This window comes from Paramisgurnus dabryanus, chromosome 12, assembly GCF_030506205.2.
Source record: "Paramisgurnus dabryanus chromosome 12, PD_genome_1.1, whole genome shotgun sequence".
Lineage (NCBI taxonomy): Eukaryota > Metazoa > Chordata > Actinopteri > Cypriniformes > Cobitidae > Paramisgurnus > Paramisgurnus dabryanus.
The window spans coordinates 29,639,363-29,665,287 of record NC_133348.1 but is presented as its reverse complement, the minus strand read 5'-3'; the positions used below and the strand labels follow the sequence as shown (position 1 = coordinate 29,665,287).

At 37.8% G+C, this 25,925-nt stretch overlaps 1 protein-coding gene across 20 annotated transcripts in view; it reads right to left on the bottom strand.

Moving 5' to 3' along the window:
- Positions 1-25,925, bottom strand: part of ptprk (protein tyrosine phosphatase receptor type K) — a 220,138-nt gene that overhangs the window by 157,091 nt on the left and 37,122 nt on the right. For all 20 annotated transcript variants that reach the window (XM_065268926.1, XM_065268930.1, XM_065268928.1 and 17 more), the window contains one exon: positions 1,015-1,137. In XM_065268926.1, coding sequence (XP_065124998.1) covers positions 1,015-1,137 — 123 coding nt within the window. The remainder of the gene's footprint in view (positions 1-1,014; positions 1,138-25,925) is intronic.

The following is a 25,925-nucleotide window of genomic DNA, read 5'->3' as shown; positions in this document are numbered from 1 at the left end:
TTTTTCCAGCACGGGTCACATTTGGTGCTACTGTATTTTATTCTCTGGTTTTTAAAGCAGGAGATAAGACATGAGTCTGATGAAGGTTAAAGACACACACACACGCACGACATTTATGTTTTTTTTAAGATGCTTTTATCCAAAGCGACTTGCAGTGCATTACATTTTATTGTATGAGTGTATCCTCGGATCAAACAATGACCTTTGTGTTAATAAAACAATGATCTATCATCACAAACACACACGTTCTATTAATTAACTTTGCTGCATGCAAACCTTGTGAAACGCAGCAAGAAAAAAACACATAAAACCAATAATTGTGTTTGTGTTCACTTCATTTGTTCCAGCCATTATCACAAAGTCCGAACAATGTCCGCAGCGTTCTCCTTTAGGTCCTCCTGTAATAAACGTGTACCTGAGTGAAAGCGCAGGCTGACGACCTTCTATGTTCTTCTGCCTTGATTAATAACTTAATATCTTATTAATTAGGAAATATAGCCGAGAGTGAAATGCCTTCATTTCCCTGAGCAGAATCAGCCGTTTGAAAACGAGCGATGAAGCGCAGGAGAGGTGAGCGGCGAAGGTCGAAACGCTCCACTATCCCCTCGTATTCACGTCGCGTTTGAAAAGCTTAATTGTGTCGTGAACGACCAAAGCCTTTATCCTTTCTGCACTTCACAGGTTTTGTCATGTTAATGACAAAGTATTTTCAGAGAGAGAGCAAAAGTTGAGTTTATAGGAAGATTAATGTTCTGTCGCCTGCTCTACAGTGAAAGCTCTTACGATAAAACACCGCCGCAAATTTCTTTCAATGTAAGCAGCCCCCAGAATTTGCCGCACACGGTTTGGTTTGAACGGGGCCGAGGGCAGAAAAAGCACACATTTCACCTGTCAAGAAACGTTCTGGATTCTTTCAAACACCCCCGCTCACCTCTGATTCATGAAGCATGAGTTTTGCCAGGCCGTGGCATGTTACGGACACTAGATGAATGAGGGTTTCTGTAAGAGACTCACCCTGCGGCAGATCAGAGGGCAGGAAGGGAACTTCCTGAGCGCTCACGTGTGTCCAGTCGAAATCATCGTAAGGATCCTGCTGGTAGTCACATTGTGCAGGTCCATCATCAAAACTGCATCCACCTGAAACAGACAACGTTACAGTTAGATTAGTGACAACTCAAACACACAAACACCTGAGATGCAACACATTGGTTGTGAATGACACAAATGCAAACAGTATGTAATGTGAATGCTTTATAAAATGAGTAAATATCAAAACTAGGGCTGCAACAACTAATCAATAAAAAACAGTTATGCCATTCGTTTATAATAATTTCATCATCAATTAGTTGTTCTGTGACAGGGGTCTGCAACCTTATTGTGAGCTACCACAATGGATAAAACAATCTGGAGGGCTTTACCTTAAATGAATAGCCTAAATAAGTGCCTTATTTAGCTATACTTAAAAAATCGAATTGAGTAAATATTTATGGTTTCATCTGATTAGTTGTTTAATCAAAAAAATGATTGCCTGATTAATATATTATAAAAATAATCATAAGTTGCAGCCCTAATCAAAACAACACAATGTATGACTGTAGAACAGGACTTTTCCCAAAAAATTCCTCATATCAAACAACTTCTCACGTTCTCATAAACTCAACTCTTATCTGACAGCGTGCCAGGCACTGTAACTAAAGTTCACAACACTGCGCTTTTACTCTACACGTTAGGCTAGTTCTTCTACAAACTGCATGCAAAACTGCAGGCAGCATGCTTGACTCGGGGTGAAATCTTTATTTACCTCATGCACATGTGTGCAGAAATCAGCTGTGACTCATCAACATATAAACAAACTGAAACAGCCAGAAGTGCTGAACGCTTGGCAAGCATACACTTTATTGTTCCTGTAGCACAAGCGGCAGCTCATGGGTTCAATTCCCACAACACACACACACACACAAAACAGTTTTATATCAATGGGTTTCACTCAAAAAGGTCTATTATATAAGGACAGTTTATCTGCACACGCCTGAATCTGATTGGCTGATGGCACTCTATCACAGTATCAGACTCTTAAGCTGCAAACACTCATAGCCATGACGTCAAAGGAACAGGAAGAGAAACTGACTCATGGTTTTATAACCGCTATAAAAAGTATTTACATGAAATATTTGTAAATTGATTTGCAAAATGAAATCATATTACTGGAATGCACCACTGCTTTTGAATGGCTTTAATAGCTTGTGTGTATCTATATTTTTTGGGAACAAATGTGTGACCAAAAGCATGCAAACCTGAGCAAAACCACCCTTTGGGGACATCACTATTTCTAAAATATTTTATTTATATTTATATTTTATTGTAAAAATGCAGGCATTTTTAGGATTAGGGCTCATTGTAGTTGTGTGTAGGTCCTACGGCATCGAAGTGTAGACTATGCAACGTTTTTTATTCATACATCTGCATCATCATCCACAACTTGCAATTCCACATGCAGACCGCTAGTAGGCAGTATCCACGCGTGTATCCCACAGTAGCAGTGCAACAGCCAAAAAAGAAGCAGATTGGCCAGTAACACACAAACGAAGAAGCAGCAGCAGCAGCTTGAATGAATGAAATATTTTATTTCAAACAATTAAAAGACGACTATGCGTATAGAATATACATATAATTAAATAAAACAAATTTTACAATATTAACACCCTGTTCGAAAAGGGATAGGTAGAAGCCCTAGGCTTATCAAGACCTACCCCCAGTAACTACCAAAAAAAAAAATCACAATCGAACAAGATATATCAAACTTAATATTTACAAAAAGAAGCATATACAGGAGTCTTTATCAAGCAGCATTTACATCAATAATGAATTATCATTCGCCCTCACACTTTTGTAATTATCAAAAATAAAACTCTTTTTTAAAACTGCAGCATGTTGTGTATGATTTGAGAAGTGATGGAGGTAAATAGACAGCAAGTTTTGTTGCAGTTTGAGTTAAATAACTTCTCAACTTCTTACCATTGCAAGCGGAAATGCCTATGAAGAAATGCAACACAGATTTTTTAACCGACAGGAGGGGTTCTAGCAGACCAAACACAATGCTTGTGATCCGCACAGCTACGGCACAGCTACGGCACAGAACATATGCACTGCAATTAATTACCTTTTAGTGTTGGAGTGTGTGTTAAACCCGGAGTATAGTTTAATTTTTATGCATATACGAATGTATGCTCACGGTCATATGCACAGACTGGGAAAGCATAGTTTATTTGAATCGTACATGTACATAGACATGCGATGCATGCACATTGCAACAAAATGCAATGCATCTCCTGGGCTTCATGCTACATTTTCCAATATGTGCAGCTGCAAAAATCTTGTGCATGTACAATACCTACATACTATTCTGATGATGGATTTTGCATATGGATTTTGTACGCGAAACTTTGCATATGCATAAAAACAGAACTATACTTCCAGCTTTTAGGTTACACTGGCATTTTTTGTTAGGTTATAGTGTTTATAACTAGTGCATTACAAAAACTAAATTACTCTGTGGAATCTCCTCATTTAGATAGATAAGTAAACATGTGTGTGTCGTTGACTGATTTGCATACTTCCTTTAGTAAATCAGCTGTTAAACAAAACACAATGTATACAAATAAACCACTCTATTAACATACACCATTCATTCATAATAAATCGCCTTTTAGTCTTCTATAAATAATATTAATTCTTTAAATTTACGCAAAAATACATCCATTAAAAGATCTCAAACTATGATGAGAACCATATGATGATTTATTGTATATAATGACTTTGTACCTGTGGATATGGTGAGATGAAAACCTTTTTAAGTAATGCTTTTCAAAAGACTCACAGTGCTGTCCGAGTGCTGAAACGTTTCGACTCTCCACACATTTGTAAATTCTACAAACCTTTTCTTGAATATTTATAAATTATTCTTTGAGATTACACATCATGTAGGCTGTTCATACATTTACAGCAATTAAAAGCCTGCTAATTTTACTTCCATGACTGAAAGAAAAATGACTTTTAAAGAGAACCAAAGGTTTTAATACAAAAAATAACAATTTAAATTCAAATAAAAACAACAAATTTTTTTAACATCAATTTTAAACTGGTGGTCTTCTTCCGCTGCTTAGATTTTCAGTTTACAAATAGGGAATAGGCATGGCGTGAGCACAACTGGCTTTTAAAGACGGAGATGGGACTCTCAATGGTTTATTGCACATTACGCCCAAAACACAACTTTTACTCATAACAACAAAAGAAACAACCCTTTAAGACAGTGCGCTAGGCGCACAAACCATTTTTCCCATTGTTAAATGAACAAAAGTGGATTCAGAAACGCCGGTTTAAACTTTTAGACTTTTTTTACTTAAATATACTTCCATGCATCCAAAACACTCTTTGTTCAATATCTTAACATAAAACATCAAAACTTTTTACAAATTCGCAGGAGATCATCTTATGACAGTGAGAGAAAAAGGCTAAAAAGCACAGATGCTCGGCCCTGTATAAATATGTAAAGTAGCCGTGTTACAATTAACCCCGCGTTAGTTTGTGCCGTGCTCACCCCTATTTATTTAAAACTGTTTAACAGCCATTCTTCATGCATGTTCTTGGCTGTATCCAAATTGTTTTTTGGACAAATCTAAAAATTTATTTTACAATGGGGTTTAGGTTCACAAACTGCCCAATGCATTTCACACTCCTTTCCAAACAGTTTTCACATACATTTTTGACTCTAAATTACTGATTGTAATGGTATTGTAAGGTGCAGTATTCATGCAGTATTTTTACTATTTGGATCTCATCTGTCACCATCAACCAGCTCTCAGATTTTACCTTCTCACCCTCTTGTATCTCATCGATTAGCCAACAATCAGTGTGCAGAAACATCATCTCGCCCGTCTCAGTGTTAGTGAGTTTTAAAACAGTGCATTCATTAAATGAGTCTTTCTCACCTGTGTTAAAGGTCAGACACTCTTTGTTTTACATCCACTGACCTTTACAACCCCTTAATGATGTTATAGACCGAGCAGAAATCCAGACAGATAAAGGTGATAATTAAAACCAACCTTCATATGGTTAAAAAAGAATATCTGAACTTAACCTATGAGAACTATGTACAATGAAGTTACAGAAATAAAACCTATTTAAAAACCTGGGCCAAAATAAACAAAGAGCCATGAGTCTGTTGGGTCGGGCCGAGCTTGGGTTGGGTTCAAGCTCATTTTTCTTCTAGTGTCCGGATACAATCTTAAGAGTCAAAGTCCCTGAGAGAGAGGACTAATGAAGCATTTGACAGATAGGATTACGCAAGATGCCTTTTGAAGGTATAGAAAGATCTGTGTCAGTTTGAAATCAATACACCAACCAAACTTCTAATAAGTACAACTGGAGACGCCCCTCTGACATTCTCATTGTAGTTTATACCTTACTGTACCTTATTTACATCAACAGCTTCACATGATACATGAGCTGATCTGACCCCTTCACACTGAACACAAATTCGATTAAAAATCAATTCATTTTACACAAAAATGTCTATTAATTCTACAAAAACATTCACACTAGAAATGGACCGATTAAATTTTCTTGCCAATTCCGATTTTCTTACTACGTACACACCAGACGCGGGGCATCACATTACTCGCTCAAGACTACTTGCGGGATTTAACTTCGTGTCATGCTAATTTTTCGATCGAGTTCAATATTTTCAACTTGGGCGAAGACGCGTTTGAGGCGAATAGCGTGTGTTTTCGCGGCAATCGCGCCGCCCATATCACGCCATTCGCATCGCCCTGTGCGAGGATGACTCTGACTGCGTCTTTGCATTGACTTTGTATGTAATCTACTCGCGTTTGGTTTGTATGCCCCATTAGAACAACTATCATTTTTGTTTGGAGCCTATATGCCATCATTTTTTGGGTGCAGTTCTTTTTTATGTTCGTCTATTACTTTTCTGCACACGGAATTAAGTTGGGAATGTTGTGAGACTGAACGTCCGGTCCCGGTCTGGGCATGCGTAAAATTGTCAATTTCTGATCTCTGGCAGGTCAATTCGGTCGATCTCTAATTTACACTAGCCTATATCTCTACTATGGATGTATAAAACTATTATCGACTAAGTCGATTGGTCAGTGTGTTTGAAAAACTAAGTGACTAAAGGTCCAAGAATACTTTGTGCGGGAACGCTCACATACTCGTAAAAAACAATCGAACACACGACCAAAATATACTTCATTTGATTTGTATGCCATTTTGTGAAAAACTGCAATTATTTCTTATGCCCTACATGCTACAAACTTTATGTACATATGCAATCTGCGTGTACAAAGTATGTGTGGTTACAAAAATCCACCGTACTGTGCGTGCTTACTATTCTGATGAGAATTTTGCATCACGCACACTGCATGCTGACCCTCGCATATACGGAAAAAGTGAAGTAGACCCAAAACTGTATAATCGAGAAAGCTATGGGTTCAAAATGATTTAAAGACTCAGAGATGGAGAAAACAGAACTTGGTAAATGGACTGCATTTATATAGCACTTTCAACAGACTCGTGGCCCTCCAAAGTGTTTTTACAAGTTGCCTTACATCACCCATTCATACACCAATGGCGGTGTCAGCCATGCAAGGCGACATTCCAGCTCGTTGGGAGCAGCTGGGGTTATGTGTTTTGCTGATGGACACCTCGACACTTGGTCAGGTGGAACCAGGGATTAAACCACCAACCTTCCGGTTTATTGACAACCTACATGAATCACTGAGCCACATGCCGCCCCAACTTGCTATATAGATAAGTGTTTTTAAGTTGAAGACTACACAGGAGGCACGGCTGTAAGTTTAGTACATCACAAACATAATTATGTACAAATATGTGCATAACAAGAACTTCTGCGAACAGGCTGTTTATCTCTTGTTTCAATATAAAGCTGGATTTAGTGTGTATATTAAATGCATTAAAGAAAATCGTCTCTCTCTTACACACACACACACATACATACAGCTGATTTATAATCTCAGACTAATAACACTGCTGTCATTTACTGCTAATCCACAGACTTCTTATCATGTCAGGCTAATATTATTTATGGGGGCATGTACAACAAAGCGTTTAAACGCGACTGAAAACGCCAGGCGGACGCCGACTTCGGGTACTTGCCAGCTTTTTTTCAGCTAAGCGCTTTGGTTGCTATGATACTTCAGCTTTGTTAATCAGCCTTTGAACAATACGTGGTTGGTTGTTATAATATTTGTCGGACGGCCGAGTTGAAAGTGACATTGACGAGCTGAGCTTTTTACGTGATGTTGAACATTAAAAAAAAACAACGTAGAGGGCCGGTGCGCAGCGCGAACAAAACAGCTGCTGCCGTTTTTGAAAAGCGCGGCACTTTCATTGGAAAGAATTGAAAACATATGCAAGCCGTAGGCCTAAAAGGGTGATTCTCGCGAAATTAGACTTCATGAAACATTTTGATTAAAAAAAGTAAGAGTATTAAAATAAGAAACATACAGTTACAAACATCTCTTTATGTACTATTTTGTACATGATTTCAAATGACATCATACAAACCAATTTTGTTGTTTTTTTCCACATTTAAGAGGAAATTTTTCATTACCGCAACGCGTCCATGACTGGATGTGGGTTCTTTGACATGGAAATATTTATAATTAAAAAATCTAAAAAAATTAAAAGCTTCAGTGCATGTTATACTATAAACATTTACAGTAAGAAACATGTGGTATTTGGTGATCATTGGTAAATGTAGGGACAATAATAAGGAATATAAATGTGTCCAAGACCAATTTTGTCATTCTCCGCAACAATTTTCAATCTTTGTTTAAGCACTCAAGGAACTAACATTTAAAAAAAAAATAGTTGGAAGGGACATAATTGACTGTGACACTCAAGATGGCTACCAGGTAAGCAGTTCTTATTTTTCTCATACAGATAAAAGTTGAAATTTTGTTTGTCATAGTACCTAGACAACTTTTTAATTCTCATTACCGAAACATGAGTTTGTAAATGCATATATTTAATGTAATATCATGTTGCGGTAATCATAATTTTTTATAATGATAATCTAAAAAATGTAAATAATTCTACAGGAAATATTTTTAAATCCTCTAAAAATAATGGTTATAGTAAGTTCAGACCTTAATCTTATATGTGCAAAAAAATTCTGATACTGGACACATTCTAAGTCTGGATTTCGTGAGAATCACCCAACGCTTTGGTGTACACGCCCTCTAAGACAAAATTATACATTGTTACATGCACAAATATTGTGAAACTTAAACATCTAACAAAAATTCTATCAACTGCGTTTGTATAAAATGTATTAGTAATTTTAATGTATTAGTCTTTTGCATATCTGAGCGTGCTTTGTTTGTTGAATGCATTTGCCAGTGGTTTGCTTACATGCTTAGTCAAACAAATAAGACTCGCAAACCAGAGCAAAACATCTTCAAATTCAGGACAAAATTGCAACACCCACTGAATCCTCTCTCCGCTGTTTGGCAGTTCTGCCGAGTTTAATTTATCTACAGAAGAGGAAACTGAGCCCAAGCCTAACAGAAGCTCCTTCCTACATACGCACGCACACACAATATTCTTCAACATCACAGCCCAACACCTCCACACACCATCTGACTGTGTTTGACGCGAGAGATGTGCCTGGATCTGCTGGACGAACCGCCGTGAGCTGGCCTGAGGACAAAACCATGCCAACACTTCTTCAATTTATTCACTTTGGACTTAATTCATCCGCTCAACTATTTAGGATGTCGAAATCACACACACGCAGAATATTCTTAATATCCCACTGAATGTTTCACATTGGTTGTTTTATGGCTGAGCAGCGCTCGTCGAGTCAGATGCGGTGGGACGTGTGAGCTGAGGGGTTTAATAGCTGCGTAACGTGTCGCTTCGCTCCAGATGGGCCAGAAACACAGCTCGTACATTCAGTGCGGCTGGAAGGACACTAACAGGATTTGCATACTAATCTATGACTGCAAATATTCAGCTTTGCTAATGAAATAAGAGCCTGCTCTTCATTTACATAATAAAATAATTATTGTCTCTGATAGGCCTCAAGGGCAAAACCTGTTCACCGTCCCTCATAAACACGAGTTAACAGCTCCGTCATCGCGCGTTCATAAATGAAACTTATTAATAGTTATTGAGAAATAGACTTTGGTACAATCAGAAATGAAAACTACGAAAATCGATTCTTAATACTGCAAACCAGCCACATGTGAAAGACGATATGCTGGCATCAATCACTGAGCTATAATCATCGCCACAACTAAAGTGAAAAACACAAATAATGATTCAATCAGGATGAAGAAACACAAATAGCGTTCGTGTCGTTTGCAGCAAAATGGGAAAATGTTATTTTACAGAAGGTTAGTCACAGAAAGTGTAATATTGATCAATTTCACTGGGAGCTGAGATACCATCAGACTCAAAAACAAAAATCTATTCTATTATACAGCATACTGAAGATGAAATACATGTAACCTACATACGATAGTGAATAAACGAGGGAAATTGAATAATTGATGACCAACCCCGACTAAATCTTCAATAACCTGGTGTTAAAAATGACCCAAAGAGTTTTAGCCATTCTGTGTTGCATTTTAAGTAAAGAAATAATAAAATGTTCCAGCTCGAGGCTAAAAACAATGGGTCTCATTCACCAAGCATGCTTACGACGAATTTGTGCGTGAATTGTGCGTACGGACGTTTTGCACCAACAAATCATGATTCAACAAATACACACCAGTATTTCTTCTAAATGTACGAAAAATGTAAGAACAACTAATACTACACGTACGCAATAATCACGTACGCTATAAACAAAGGCTAATTATAATAATGTTGGTATATAATTATTATTATAAACAATATATTATACATTAATATACAGACAATATTATTTTTTCTACACATAAAGAAGATGCGCATAATGACAAATCTTCACGCTTTGCTTCTTCACTTTTTAAAATCTTAATGCAGGGCTCCAGACTGCTACCAAAAGTTTGGGAGTGTGCCACTGAATTTAACATCCAGTCGCACATGTGTTTGTGATGTGACACTGAATTTGAAACAGCACATTGTAATTTCTGCATCTATCATCAAATTATGTATTAGTAATACAGTGGAAATTTGTAGAAATGTGATTATTTGGTTGGCATGTTGATTTACGTTTTGTGCCCCTACATTTTTTGGTTGCGCCCCTAAAATTTTCAGTTGGGGGCCACTGTGCTCCTGGTGAAAAAAATACAGGTCTGGACTCTGGAGCCATGTAATGCCTAATGTAATGTAATGTAATGAGATGTTTAAACGTCAATCATAAAAAGTCTCCAGTCTGTTTAACTTTTTATACAGATGCACGCCTCTGGTAAAGTCATATTAAAGGGCGTGTTGCAGGTTAACCACCACTGTTGATTAATGGGTACATAAATCACTCAAGATATGTATATCATTTTTAAAATGTCTCAAAAAAGGTCTTAAAGACCCTTTTTTTTAATGTTTTTGGTATTAACGTTTTTTTAAGCAATTCGGCGATGACGTCACGTTGGGTAGAAGTAGATGAAAGCCTCAGCCAGAGCCATAGAAATAGATGAGACATTTATTGCCGTTTTATTAATACTTACGTTTATAATATGGAAATCATATATACATAATAGGAAATATATAATGTGGTATACTGCAAAGTTACCCTGCTAATTATTATTTATGATATATGTGGAGATAAATAAAACTTTGCAAATCTGCTGATTCAATCCATTCATGTCCTGACCACCAGGCTAGAGAGTTTTAAACATCCTTAATCCACACTTACTAGTCTATCATATAATATCTAAAATATATTTTTATGTGAAATAAAAGGAAGTTTTGTTATATTGTTTATGCGATCATAACGAATCACACACGATCATTTTATACACAGAAGCAGCGGTCAGCAGCTGCAGCGGGCTTGATCCAACCGCATACGGCAAGAAACAGGCGTTCGGCGGCTTTTTACATCAAAGGATGACAGGCTAGAAACCAATCACTGATCCCCGTATTTTTATAAATCCTGGACATGATTGGACCGGCCGAACGGGTTGAGCACTTTAATATTTGTTGAGCAGAGAGGCTGCATAGTTTGACCAGCGGGCTGCGGGAACCGGCCGCACATCAGACCGACAGACGGTGTTGCTAATATAACTCACAATGTATAACTATTATCAGACCGGCCAACCGGGAAAGTCCCGACTCTCCCGACTGAAACTCCGCTACTGGCTGTAGGGAAATGTGTGCGTTTTGATCGGTGTTCGAGGCTCTTACCTCGCGACCAGATGTGACGACGTGACGCCTCACTCAGCTTCCAGGATTTGAGTCATGCTGCCTGAATTCGTTTGTGCTGAAGATCGCATACACCCATTTCAGCAGGATTATGGTCCCCCTCAAACCAGCATGCACGAGTATGTTAATTGTTTGTTTACTTTCTACACGAAGTTATGCTAAGGCTATCTGGCTTTCTGCCTATCTCTCTATACTAGCCCATCTATCTGTCTGTCTGTCTGTCTGTCTATCTATCTATCTGTCTGTCTATCTATCTATCTGTCTATCTAGTCTATCTATCTAGTCTATCTATATCTATGTATTTATCTATAATTTGCATTGATATAATCTGAATATTGTACTTTACTCATCTCTCTAGTCACTCTCAATGCTCTTAAGGCAAATTCTCTCCCCAACGTGACGTCATGCAGTGCGTTGAGGGGGAAAGGAGAATCCTTGCAAACCGCTGTACTTTTTCGTTTTTTATTCCGTTTTATGATAACCAACAACATAAAATACAATGGATAACAATTTAAATGTTTATTATCAACAAGCAAATTGCCCAAATTCGTGGAAAAATTTTACCTGCAAAACGCACTTTAAGTCTTTGTTATTGCATCTCATTGAATTCATTTTCCAATACCTATTACTCAAGGTGGACATACAGCACATCTGGCATCCTCCACGACAGCACAACCTTCCATATCGAAAATGCAAACAAAACTTAATTTTAATATGATCATAGATTCCTTTCAAGCTCTTTTGCTTCGGTGACAAACTGCTCTAAAATTTTCTGTGGACAAGCGCTGCACTGCAAAAAGCCCTTATATGGAGCTTGTTTTGGCGTGTTTTATTCAAATTGCCAAACTCGTGCACGCAGCCGCTAACACTGCAAATTCACAGAGGTAAGAACAAGTATAAGAACAAATTCCTGTGTAAGCACATGTTGTGAATTAGGCAGAAAGTTTTCGTGAGAAGTTCAAATGTGCATGTAAATTTGAAAAACGTACGCAATTATTAGTGAATGAGACCCAATGTGACTTTAAGACTTTTGGTGTCTTTGAGCATCAAAACAGAGAAGACAGAAATGAAGGCTAAATGGCATCTCACACTTCTACCTAAAACAAAATGTTAAATTATCCAGAAATAACAAAAGATGAAAGTAAACAATGCAGGTCACTTCATCTGCTGTGACATCTGAGTGCTTGAAATTACATTCACGCCTGTGACCAAACCTCACATGTACACCGAGTTTTGCCAGTCAACTCTCACCATTAATTTCTGCAAAAGAGAGAAAGCATCTTCTTGAAGGGCACAAAGTTATTTTCTGCTTGTAGAGCAAAATGTCAAACCATTGTAAATGGATTTCCTACCAATTAAAAGACTGCAGGCAAAACCTTCAAAAATTGTCAAAATAAAGCTCAGTCCTCCTTCACCCTCACAAAAAGTGTTTGACTCCAAATTCAGCGGATTCACTCGAACACATGCCAATTAAAGACAACTTCAACACAGAGATTATACAATAAATACAATAAATAATGTCAACTGTAAAACACATCTGTCATTCTGTCGGTCTTAAAACGCCCCTCATTATTATTAAGGTAATGAGAACAAGATTATGTCTCATTACAGTAGACTACCGACAATTAAAGTGGGAAACCTGCATAATTTCATAATGCAAAATAGGGCTTGACACTATATCGGGATTTGGTGATATATTGGTATTTTTCCAAGTGGTATACGAGATGAGACCGTATCATATATATCGTATGGTCCGATATAAGCCTCTTTTCTTTGCATCTGAAGCTCTGTCAGAAATGCATACTGAGGTCAGTCGTAAGATTTTACATGCAGCTTGCATGTTGTTCAGTTTTATATTTTTTTTTAACAGGGAGGTAAACCCTGCCTTTTAATTTAATTTTTTATATATTTTAATAAAGATGTTTGTGACATCTCACATGAGTCTTTGACTTGCATGTAAACTTTAATTCTAGAAAATACCCGAGGCATTTACCTCACATTGCAAGTCCCCCCCAAAATTACCAACTTAAGAGAGATTTAAGTGCAAAATGTAATACATTTATTTTGATTTTACAGTGAAATATGAGCTTGATGAGTTCTTTAGTATCAAAACATTATATTTTTAATAGGGCTGCAACAACTATTTGATAAAATCAACGAATAAAGTTGTCAACGAATTTTATTATCGAATAGTTTGCTTCATACAGCACGAGCTGTGCACTTATAATTAAAGTCAGGCAAGTTTTCTTCATACAACGCAAGCTTCTTCTTCTCACCACGCAAACAGCTTGGTTAAAAAGCAAAGCAGCGTTGCCAGGTCCCCTGCTTTTTAGCAGACATCTGAATTGGGCTTCTTTAAACTGTTTCTGCAGGTAGATGTTTTTTCTGCTGGTTAGAGATGAAAGGATTTGATTCATTAGTTGTTAGTATGTGGGCTGTGAATAGTCATTGGGATGCTTTTGGACTAATTTTAAATGGCCATTAGGGTGGTTTTGTTACGTGGATCTGGCAACTCTGACAGGACAAAGACACTGTAAAAAAAACTGTAATGAACCACAAACTAAGCATCTGTTTTAAAGTAAGTTGGAAATCCAGATTTTTATTACTGTAACAACACATGTATATCACTTTTATATCATATGGCTTATTTATTTTGTTAATAATCAATAATGTTAATTCTCATTATGTCTGAGGTTGAAGATTAAAATGAGTTTATTAATCTGTGGCAACATTTCCTTACCAGCACATCCCTGAAGACTCAGTTCATTTAGTTTATTTATATTTTGGCATTTAAAGATGTTTTACTATTTAAAAGCTGCACAAACTTTTTTTTATTTAAGGCTTAAAATCTAAAATATTATATTAGTAAAACTCTGTAGTAGTGTGTGGCTTTTGTACTTTTAAAAGTACACTTCTACACATGAATACTCTAATTTAGTGCCTTATTTAGCTATAATAAGAAAAAAATCGAATTGAGTAAATATTTCAGTTTTTATCCGAGTAGTCGATTACTTGAAAAAAATTATCTGTTGATTAATCCATTATAAAAATAATCATTAGTAACAGTCCCTAATATACAACATCTGTTTTACCAGTGGTCTGATCTAGCTTTCCATTGACAGAAAACACCTCTCATTAGAAAACACCTCATAGGTCGTCTCATGTGACCGGTTTTAAGAAGCGGCCTGAGGGTGCAGGGCATAAACAAACGGCCTCACATAAATGGCAGGATCCAACAGACAGAACAAAAGCAAACTGAAATCAACCCGGAAACGCCTCAGTCGTATTTGCTGAATGGGGGAGGGATTTTACCTACACAAAACAAAGAAGATTCAAGGTGCGCTTTTGTTTAAAACCATGTGGAGTTTGTCCTTGCATGAATTATTTACACTTATTCATTAAACATATGTTTTTATTCAAGGCCACATACAATGCACTGTACTTATATATTTAATTCTGCACATCTCAATGGCATACTTGTTTGTGATTGGTCAGTTGCTAAAATCCATTGACTGTTAATGATGTAAGTGATCTCCTGCACAGCTGTTCTACTTTCCATGTCCAATATCACTCCACAAACCCTGACACTTAATGACAAATTCATATTTTATGTGCATTTATTTGGTAAGCTGCCATGTACTAATATACCATCAATATAAAGTGTAACATTTTTGTGCCGACTGTATTGATAACAAAGGCCGCGGGTTAGTTAACTAACTACATTTAAGGAGACATATCATGAAAATCTGACTTTTTCCATGTTTAAGTGTTATAATTGGGTCCCCAGGGCTTCTATCAACCTAGAAAATGTAATAAAGATCAACCCAGTAACTTAGTTTTGGTAAACCATTCTCTGCAAGCATGTAAAATGTCAGAAGGGGATCTTATTATAATAATACCACCCCTTAATCTGCACTCTCCAACAACGGCACATCCATTTAGTGCAGAGAGAAAGAGAAAATAAATTAACAGCACAAATGTGTTTCAATTTCAACAAACCACCATTATGGCGGTCAGTGTTTGCATTTCATCAGCTCATTTGCATTTAACTCTTTCACCGCCAGCGTTTTTTAAAAAAGTTGCCAGCCAGCGCCAGCGTTTTTCATTATTTTCACCAAAGTTTAATGCCTTCCAGAAAATTTTCTTTTTTAAATATATAAACATACAATATACCAAATTAAAGAACAGACCCTCTGCTTTAAAAAAAAAAAAAACGTTTCATCTTACCTTCAGTGGTTCTTTGTAATCAGCTTTTGAATATGGGTAGGTTTTTGCAAAAACACCACATTTTGAGCAAAAAGCAGAGATAATTCCATTTTTATGACGGACTTTTCATAGAGATCCCATTCAGAGCGATCTTTAAAACAGACACGGACATGAAGCCGCTTGCCATAGGGTAATACTTCCGGGTTTAAAAAGTTGTGGAAGGGCGCCACCTGGTGGATAATAGCGGCATTGCGGAAAGACGGAAAATCTCGTCATTGGCGGGGAAGCATTTTCTCTTAATTGAAGAGATATCTCGTCAATGGCGGTGAAAGAGTTAAAAGGACACATTTTTGCTCACACCTATAAAGTGGCAATTTAGCATTCTAAAATAAATTATCTGCAGGGTATTTTGAGCTAAAACTTCACATATGTACTCTGGGGACACCAAAATATTTATTTTTCATGCTTAAAGTCTTGTGAAATGTCCTATTTAAAACCATTTATGTTGTAAAATAAGGACAGCTTTCTTAATCTTAACAGCATTAAATTCAAACTAAATTTCTAAAAATGCTAAAAAAAAAAAAAAAATCACAAAAGGTCTGGTTGAAAACACAATATAGAAGAGCTAAAACTGCTTTTTACATGCTTAAAAAGTTTTTACATTAAGTGTACATGTGAACCTAGGGCTGTGAAATAAATCGTTTTTTATTTTCAATTTTTGAATCGAACAATTACAAAAACAAAATAATTGAGGTAAAACAATTATTATGCAATTCAAATATAAGTTGCGTGCTGCTAAACCGATGTGAATGTAAGGCACTTCGAAGACACCACAAGTTTTGACCCATGTAGCATATTGCAACACTTACTTGATCTCAGAAATCGTATTAGCTTCAGCTAGTTCAAAACGCTTCTGCAAGGGTACTTACTCGATCTAAGAAGTATGACCACATAAGCCCAATTCTGGCATCTTTACACTGGCTACCAGTTAAATATCGCATCCAATTTAAAATATCACTAATCACCTACAAAGCTTTAAATGGCTTAGCACCCTCATATCTTAGAGAATTACTATCAGAATACAATCCATCACGCACACTACGGTCGCAAAATTCTGGCCTATTGATTATCCCTAGACTATCAAAAGTGTCTAAAAGTGGAAGATCCTTTTCCTACTTAGCCCCTAAGCTCTGGAATGATTTACCAACCGATGTCCGAGAATCAGACACAGTCGATCATTTTAAATCTAGACTTAAAACTTTTCTCTTCAACAAAGCATTCGCATAATTTGTCTAGTAAAGGTTCTTAACTCGCAAAAGTTATTTTCACGGAACAAAGCACTCACGGTCATAACACAGACCAACCAAATAAATAAATAAAAACCTTTTCTGCATGAACACTTAAAATGAATTGCATTAAATAGTTTGCCACCGTTTGCCACTGAACCTGCATTAACGACGACAGTGGGGCTTCCGGCCTTAGTCAAACGGTTTGGCACGTATGGTCGGGTTGCGATTTTGGTGCTTTTGTGTGTCTTGTGAATAGTATGCCATACAGACCCGTTTGCCACTGAACCTGCATTAACGACGACAGTGGGGCCTCCAGCCTTAGTCAAACGGGTTGGTATGTATGGTCAGGTTGCGTTTTTCGCGCTTTCATGTGTCTTGTGAATAGTATGCCATACATACCCGTTTGCCACTGAACCTGCATTAACGACGACAGTGGGGCCTCCAGCCTTAGTCAAACGGGTTGGCACGTATGGTCGGGTTGCGATTTTGGCGCTATCGTAAGTCTTATGAATAGTATGCCATACAGACCCGTTTGCCACTGAACCTGCATTAACGACGACAGTGGGGCCTCCAGCCTTAGTCAAACGGGTTGGTATGTATGGTCGGGTTGCGTTTTTCGCGCTTTCGTGTGTCTTGTGAATAGTATGCCATACAGACCCGTTTGCCACTGAACCTGCATTAACGACGACAGTGGGGCCTCCAGCCTTAGTCAAATGGGTTGGCACGTATGGTCGGGTTGCGATTTTGGCGCTATCGTAAGTCTTATGAATAGTATGCCATACAGACCCGTTTGCCACTGAACCTGCATTAACGACGACAGTGGGGCTTCCGGCCTTAGTCAAACGGGTTAACACGTAGGGTCGGGTTGCGATGTTTTTGGCGTTTTCTCCTGGTCCTGTAAATGGTATACAATATAGACCCGTTTGCCACTGAACCTGCATTAACGACGACAGTGGGGCTTTAGGCCTTAGTCAAACGGGTCGTCAGGTTTCATTTTCTCTTAAAGATCGGAAGGTGACCCTTATTTACCATATATACCCTCGCATTGGGCCCCCAATTTGCTAAATCCTCAACTGTGGATAACATAATTATGCCGCAATATTTAGTCTATCTGGAACTAAGCTGAGTTAAACCACATCACTGTGTGACACTTCAATACATATGAACGGCCGCTACGCTAATACGATTTTGTTTTTCTCTCCCTGTCTCGTCCTCGACCCGAGGACGAGACAAACAGACCCAGTCCCGGTAGATGTGAAAGTCGGCACACCTCTGATCTACTGGCTGTCCTTCAACGTTATGCCCAGCTGATACCTGACCAACGATCACCGGCAGAACCACTTAATCTCCGCTAAATCTCCATTTCCGTTCTCCCAAGGGTTTTTCCCTCCTAGGACTTATTTTTCCTCGGATAAAAGCCCAGGGTTTTTTTTTCTCCTAGGGGGTTTTTCACCCCGGGGAGGCAGCCTTTTTGGGCTTTACCTAGCTTCCTCTTCTATACGTTGCTTTAGTAATACGTGCAATTATAATATTGAGTCATAGCCGCAGCAAATTTAACTGCTCATGCTATCATGTATTTTGTTGTGCTATGTCGTTTTCTGTGCTTTTCACTGCTTCTATTTATGTAAAGCTGCTTTGAAACAATTGACTTTTGTGAAAAGCGCTATATAAATAAAATTGAATTGAATTGAATTGAATTAAATAATCGCGTATGTGATTTTTTTACCAAAATAATTGTGATTATGATTTTGCCAATAATTGTGAAGCCCTACTTAAACTTCACAATGCTACATATTATATAAAAAGAACATTTTATAAGAGCCATGCTGCTGGGAAAGCCAACATTTTACACGCCAACACTGACTGTTTCATGCAAATCTGTTAAAACAAGTCAGCATTCTCGTTTTCACTCCTTTCATTGTCAAGATCAAACAATAAAGAATTCCCTGCAAGGCGTTACTCCATCCCTTTGCTCCCAATGATATAACACCCAAGTGATACACTATTGTGTTTCCATATCAAAGGATTCCTTTTGTGTCTTCTTATTGGACAAGCTTTTATGATGTCACAAACGGCCAGAAAGCATTTGAATTGCAGACATACCTTTACACACGCACCATTATCCACACACACACACACACACACACACTTACAGGGAGAAGTCGTCCCGCCCTGCTAACAAAGAAGAGGGTGAGTGTGACCGATTCAAACACATCGACACAAGCTTTGATAATGACAGAGGATAAAAGCTTGGAGTCTGCTGGCTGGTTTACTGATGAGACGTCTCCTCTGTAGTTTAACCTGTCCTCTCGCTTTCCTTCCGCACCATTTTACAGCCGCTCGGGAACAAAAGACACGAGCAGGCAGCATATAATTACCCACAAACCTGTGCCACACCGCCTGTATGAATGCCTCATTCTCCTTTTCTTTTATGTGTAACAATCTCTCCCTCGCTTCTGGAGTAAAACACTATGCGGTGACTTTACACACGCTTATCTGACACTTAAAAACACAATATTTTTCTTTTCCACAGAGCAAAGGAAAAAGGTTTGACGCGTTCTTACGCTGGAAGCCATGAAATGTCAGGATATGAATAAAAATCAGGAGAAGAAAGCATTTCCACAGGTAATCATTTAAGTGGAAAGCCGACGTACTGGTGAGCGCCGACGAATTCGAGTGAGAAACGGGCAAAGAAAGGGCAGGGAGACCTGGATGTGGTGTTTGAGGATTGTTAATACCGCAGCTGAGAAACCCTGCAGAGATCTGGACTTAAGCTGATTTACAAACAGAAAAAATGTGAAAGGACAGAGTTTAGAAAAATGATGACTGTGTTTGTAATGGGGTTCAGGTGCACTCCTCTGGGACAGACTGGATGTCACCATGACTGAAATTTATCAGTTGTGTTTGACAAACTACAAACAATCAGGTGTGGTCTGCAAATCTGCTTGCAGTGCACAAGAGTGCACACACACACACAAAAACACATCTCTGAGAGGCTGTTTACACTTGGCATTAACATGCGTTTTCGTCGATCGGATCACAAGTGGACGACGTTAATGCCAGGTGTAAACGGTGTTCAAAACGTTTTGAGCTCGTCCACTTTCGACCACTTTCAACCACATTCAGAGGTAGTCGAAACCACTTTCGATCGGATCGCTTTGGAGTTGTGGAACGCATATGTGGTTGAATGCGTTCGAACCGCCACACGCGACCGCCTTCTCCCCGCCCATTTATCTGATCTGAGGTATTAAACACAAGTTTTACGTCTTTTTTTGACTTCTGGCGTAAACATACGGTGAACAGCGCTATTTTTAGCCTTTCATTGATACAACTAAAGCGGCTGATCTCCGTAGTTTCGTTTTGAAAGCGTGTGAAAGTTGCGCGATCCTATTTCATCAATTGCGCTGAAAATTCAGAGAAAGCTCCAACATATAAACGTACAAAACACTATGCAGCATGTATACTTGCTAAACAAGCAGTGGACTCCGACATAATATTAGTTTGCGTCCATATAAACTCATAATTACTCCCGCTCGGGTTTGAATGACAGCAGAGAGACTCGCCCACCGTCTCACAGACCACCCCCTCACAGTATTCAGGACAGATGCGGTCGAAAGTGGACAAAAGAGACGGATTTAAATACCAGGTGTAAACGTAATGTGTCTCTCTCGTCCACTTGTGATCCGATCGATGAAAACGCATGTTAATGCCAAGTGTAAACAGCCTCTGAGACTCAACTTCTTAACTTTTTTCTGATGAAACGACTAAACAAGGTGGAATCACTAAACAGACTTTCAATGAAAAAACAGACTTGTTTATGTCTAAGGTAAAACAATGCATACAGTCGAATGCACAGCCTTTTTATTTGACTCGACTGTGTCACAATGACTCTCACAATGACAGACGTTCAATGCATGCGCACTGCGACAAAAAGCAATGCATCTCCTGCACTAAATACCAAATTTTTTTGCACATGCATGCGTGACATACAGGTGCTGGTCATATAATTAGAATATCATCAAGAATATCAAGTTGATTTATTTTACTAATTCCATTCGAAAAGTGAAACTTGTGTATAATATTCATTCATTACACACAGACTGATATATTTCAAATGTGTATTTCTTTTAATTTTGATGATTATAACTGACAACTACGGAAAATCTCAAATTCAGTGTCTCAGAAAATTAGAATATTGTGAAAAGGTTCAATATTGAAGACCCCTGGTGTCACACTCTAATCAGCTAATTAACTCAAAACACCTGCAAAGGCCTTTAAATGGTCTCTCAGTCTAGTTCTGTAGGCTACACGATCATGGGGAAGGAGGGCAAGACACAAAAGGTCATTGCGAAAGAGGCTGGCCGTTCACAGAGCTCTGTGTCCAGGCACATCAATAGAAAGGCGAAGGGAAGGAAAAGATGTGGTAGAAATAAAGTGTACAAAAAATAGGGATAATTGCACCCTGGAGAGGGCTGTGAAACAAAACCCATTAAAAAATGTGGGGGAGATTCACAAAGAGTGGACTGCAGCTGGATTCGGTGCTTCAAGAACCACTACACACAAAACGTATGCAAGACCTGGGTTTCACCTGTCGCATTCCTTGTGTCAAGCCACTCTTAAACAAAACAGACAGTGTTAGAAGCATCTCATCTGGGCTAAAGACAAAAAGGACTGGGCTGATGCAGAGTGATTTAAAGTTGTGTTGTCTGATGAAAGTAAATTTTGCATTTCCTTTGGAAATTAGGGTCCCAGAATCTGGAGGAAGAGAGGAGAGGCACACAATCCACATTGCTTGAGGTCCAGTGTAAAGTTTCCACAGTCAGTGATGGTTTGGGGTGCCATGTCATTTGCTGGTGTTGGTCCACTGTGTTTTCTGAGGTCTAAGGTCAACGCAGCCGTACACCAGGAAGTTTTAGAGCACTTTATGCTTGCTGCTGCTGACCAACTTTATGGAGATGCAGATTTCATTTTCCAACAGGACTTGGCACCTGCACACAGTGCCAAAGCTACCAGTACCTGGTTTACGGACCATAGTATCCCTGTTCTTAATTGGCCAGCAAACTCGCCTCACCATAACCCCATAGAAAATCTATGGGGTATTGTGAAGAGGAAGATGCGATATGCCAGACCCAACAATGCAGAAGAGCTGAAGGCCACTATCAGAGCAACCTGGGCTCTCAAAATACCTGAGCAGTGCCAAGGCCTGATCGACTCCATGCCACATCACATTTCTGTACTGCAGTAATTCAGCCAAAAGGAGCTCCAGCTAAGTATTGGGTGCTAGTCATGCCCATACCTTTCATATTCATACTTTTGAGTTGGCCCAGATTTCTAAACATCCTTTCTTTGTATTGGTCTTAAGTAATATTCACATTTTCTGAGATACTGAATTTGAGATTTTCCTTAGTTGTCAGTTATAATCATCAAAATTAAAAGAAATAAACATTTGAAATACATCAGTCTGTGTGTAATGAATGAATATAATATACAAGTTTTTTACTTTTTGAATGGATTTTGTAAAACTTTTTGATAATATTCGAATTATATGACCAGCACCTGTATGTCCAAAGTATACACGGTTACTAAAATCCGGTGGTACACTCTCGGGTATGCATAAAAACTAAAATATACTATTAGATATTCATTTTTATCACTAAATGAAAATGTTTTTGAAAGGTTTTGTGGGACTAGACATCAGGCTGGAGTTTTAGGACCAGATTGAGAGTACATTTAAATGACAAGAATTTACAAAAAAAGAAAATGTTTTCCCTTTGCATTTTTTGCATACAGACTAGAATATATGAAAATGATTCCCATTCACACAGTTCCTTAAAGACAACTAAAAACACCATATTAGGCATGCCAGGTCAGTAGTCTGCAATGTCACAAGATGTCTGACCATGTAATAAGCATAATTTTTTGCATTTTTTTAGTTTTGAAAAATGTTCAGGTCCCCAAAACCCTGTTGTCATGTGAATAAAAAAGCCCAAAACGAATGAAAAGTTTTCCATTCCAAGTTGAATAAAAGTGATGTAACCAGCCCCTGAACCTGTGCTTCATCTCAAAGCCACAACCTCTAATTCAAACCAAGCATTTCTGCATTTTATTCAAAATTCATACAAAGTGTCCTCTGGCTACCTCAGGGCCGATCCCCGTCCTGTTCAAGGTAAGAATATTAAAACAGAAAAATATTCACATGAAGCTCAGATCCTAAGGCGAATCCTGTTGGCCAGAGGTTAATTGTTTACTTTGGTTTACTGTGGAGAAATGCGGTCAGCTGTGGAAACCTGACTGCAGTACAGGTAAGAGGATTCAGTGAGGACAAACCACTGCGCTGTTTGACAGATCTCATGTTTAGGTTAACTCAGGTCTTCATGACATCACGCTATAAATCTACAGATGCCTGCGGTGAACAACAGAACTGCTGAGATAAAACCAGCGATTCCAGTCTGCAGTCCTGTGCCAAATCAACTGAAAACCACTTACAGTACTAAATCAACTATATTCCACATACATTCATATGTACAGCAGGTCAAAAGTTTAGACTATTAGAGCATGTAAAATGACTGATATAACGTAGGCAACATATTTAATTACAAAACAAACATTGTTATTAAAAAACATTTTTGAAATGAATGACTCAGTCGAAATAATGAAGAAAGAGCAGCTAAAAAGAGCCAGACTGATCTCATGGAAATGTGTGTGTATTTTACGAGTTGCCTAAACATTATTAGAAAAAAGAAATAATGATATGCCACCCCTAATCTCAACATCATGAATGTGATTGTACGAATTAATCTGAATTAGCCAAATCGTAAAATACATACGAACTGCCATGAGATTGTGTTGTGTGTCATAACATAATTCCCGTAGTAATTCACACCCACCTTTGAGTTATTCCATATTTTTGATGAATTTATTACTATTCTGAAATCTGGATTAACTATAAATAAAAAAGTGTGGTCCTTAACTCTTAAAGGTGCCAAAGAATGCATTGAAATAATATGTTCAATTGTTTTCTGATATCTACATAGAAAATATGTGGCTTTAAGTGCACAAATTTTCCAGAGACGGTTTTACATGTCCATTTACAATCTTAGGATTTTCCTTTAAAATGAAATGGTCTATTATTACCTTATTTGGAAGGGTCATGAATAATAATGTTGAGCTCTGCTCTGATTGGCTGTTTCTCAGAGCAGCTCCTTCAGTAGCTCTGTGTGTGTGTAAACAGATCTTATGTTTGAGTCTGTATCAGATGAAAATACAGATTTTGAGGAATAATTAATTGTTTGGAGATTGTTAATGGACTTTTCTGAGTGGTAAGTTTGTGTTTTTTCAGTATGGACCTGCAAAACGTAACTGTAACGTCAACAGTAGAACTTTAGCCTAAATGCTAGCATATAGCGCTAACTCTGCAGTTTAAATGCGTTGTCCTTAACTAAACACAAAATGTGTTTTTTAACACATCTGTTTAAAGAGTGTTATGTTGAGATTGGTCTGTTTACCAGGGGTCTTTTGCATGCACAAGTTTTACATAAGAAGGAGAATACAATTTTGTTTGAGGCTCACGATATGTCATTAACATGTACAAGAGTACTGTATAGTGTACCTAAACCTAAAATGATGAGATATTTACCAACTACCCTGCAGCATGTTTCTCATACAACACTGAGAAAAAATAAAATGCCAAACGCACACAAGCACAGACTCACACAGTGAAAGGTGTTTAATGGCACTGATGTGAATGTTTTGTCCAGGCCAAATCTCCAGATTTTGTGGTCAGCAGAGTTTTACTGTTCACATCTGCAGGAGGTGATAAGCCATAAAAATCAGCTCCATTTGGCAGGAGACTCAGACACACACATATGAGAAAATAAAGCCTATTGAGAAGACTGTTTGTGTGGACTGAAGAAAGAGAAGATGTGCTGGACACTGCAGAAAGCTAAGGAAAAATACATCATGAAGATGTTTCTACAGCAGCTCTTAGCTATAAAGCTTCTCTACGTGTGAAACACAAAAACACATGACAGTCTATCTGTACAGACCAACAGATGCTCATTACAAACACAAACCTACACAAATAACACAAACCAGACATTTGATGTCATTTACTATGAACTTAATGTTTAAACTCAATTGAATTATGTTTATATGGTTTGTAGACCTGTCTTATCCTCATGTAAGAGAATGCGCTATTTAATACAAAATAAAAAAGTGATAGTGTTATTATATTATCATCATAGGGATATTAAAAATAAACATGATTAAAATTGATATTAAAACAACAGAGTGCCTGATAATAATAATAATAATATGTAGTTACATTTCTGTGTCAGCCCTTTATTCCTGAACAGAGTCAGACTGGATTAATCATTAACTTATAAACTTTCCTAACTTCTCTGGAGTTAACCCCCGGGTCACATTCACAACACAACTCTCTTTAATCTTTCCTGTTGTGGTTAGCTTAGAAACCTCAATGTTAAAGTGAAACTATTTCTTTGTATTCTTTAATGTTAAAATCCTTTCTGCTATGCCAGCTGAATGTGCAGAGATGTTTGTAGGGTTTGTAAACACTGTTATGAACATTGTCTGAGCAGTTGAGATAATAGAAAACATGATTATAAGACCGACATAACTTTTACGAATTATTTTACTTAACATCTTACCACATCACAATGCTAAAGACAGGGACGTGCACAGGATTTTTTAGGGGCAGTTGCTCTGACCTATATAAAGGCCCCCCCCCTAAAAAATTTTTTAAACTCACGGCCTATATGAAGGACTGAGAATAACAGGGTCTTTATTAAAATCAGCAAACATGTTTGCCTAATCCCTACAAAAAAAATTGTAGCCTAGGCTGCTTGTCTGCAAGCTATGATAGCTAGCTGTTATCTGTCTGATTATTTAGGCTTACATGGCAAACTCAGCCTAGATTCATGAAGATTTTAACAGAGGTGGAAAGAGTAGCCAAAAACTTTACTCAAGTAAAAGTACAAGTAACTAAATAAATAAGTACTCAAGTAGAAGTAAAAAGTATGCAAT